Below are 1,089 nucleotides of genomic sequence, written 5' to 3'. Positions count from 1 at the left end.
GAGGATAGAGGGAAGAGGAAATGAAATAAGATTGGCCGTGTGTTGCTATTACTGAACCTGGGTGATAGGCACATGGAACTTGGTTATACTAATCTTTTTACTTTAAAATTTTCCCGTAATAAAAACTTTTTTAAACGATGTCATTGTATCAGGTTGTTATCATGGACGCTTTATAAAGTTGTGGCACAGTTCTTTTGGTATGTAATCGGTGGGTAATGATTTGTGGCCGTGCTTGGTTTCCTTCGATGTTTTTAATTACTTTTCTCCTTCTCATTATAGGTTAAAGGTGAATCCTTGTTTTATTCTAGCAAAATGGACCTGAAAGTAAATGGGGAACAACTGGATCTGGATCCTGGTCACACTTCAATTTACTATGTTGATGAAAAATCACCTGAATTTTCAATGCAAGGTCTAAAAGCTGGAGTTATTGCTGTCATCGTAGTTGTGACAATAGCAATTATTGCTGGAATTGTTGTGCTGGTGAGTATAGTGCAAGAAAAAATTTCACTTAAGAGTATATTCTTTCAAGGAAAGGTCATACATGAAAAGGCTACAGTCATGTACCAAAACATAGGGATGAAACAAAGTCTGCATTTTCTTATTATAATCAGTCTGCTGCATTTCTGAACCATCACTTTGTGTAGCAAGAAAGGACACTAATCTGAAAAAAGCTTGCACCTGAGCACCTACCTCACAGGCCATCAAACAGCAAATATCCTGCAGCTCTTCTCACTACAAACAATGCAGTGTTCCTGCCAGGATTAGTGCAAAATACCTGAACTCCCAAACCATTCAAGGAAGTGAAACAACAGAATACAAAATGAAGATAAGCATAGAAAAGAGTGAAAGGTGATAAATAGGAAGCAACAATTCTCAAGAAAAGATGAACAAATTGAATTTATTAGTGCTTCAGACCTGTAGCATATCCCCTGAACAAGCAGGGTTTATTCTAGGAGTGTAAGGAGGACTCGGCATCAGGAAATCTTACCAACACAGCAGAGTTTTAGAAATGGATTTGAAGGTATGTGGGAACTTACATTTGCAGTTTGATGGAATTATCACTCTTGTCTGTCCACCTGGAAGGAAACA

General features: G+C 37.6%; 1 protein-coding gene across 1 annotated transcript in view; it reads left to right on the top strand.

Annotated features, from left to right (window-relative positions):
* Positions 1 to 627, top strand: part of EPCAM (epithelial cell adhesion molecule) — a 91,986-nt gene extending 91,359 nt beyond the window's left edge. Inside the window, exon 6 of the mRNA XM_023734557.1 lies at positions 280 to 627. Within this exon, the coding sequence (XP_023590325.1) occupies positions 280 to 627 (348 nt within the window). The remainder of the gene's footprint in view (positions 1 to 279) is intronic.
* The last annotated feature ends 462 nt before the right edge of the window (positions 628 to 1,089 follow it).

This window comes from Trichechus manatus, unplaced genomic scaffold (genome assembly GCF_000243295.1).
Source record: "Trichechus manatus latirostris isolate Lorelei unplaced genomic scaffold, TriManLat1.0 scaffold00005, whole genome shotgun sequence".
In the NCBI taxonomy this organism is placed as follows: domain Eukaryota; kingdom Metazoa; phylum Chordata; class Mammalia; order Sirenia; family Trichechidae; genus Trichechus; species Trichechus manatus.
This window is presented reverse-complemented; position numbering and strand designations above follow the sequence as displayed.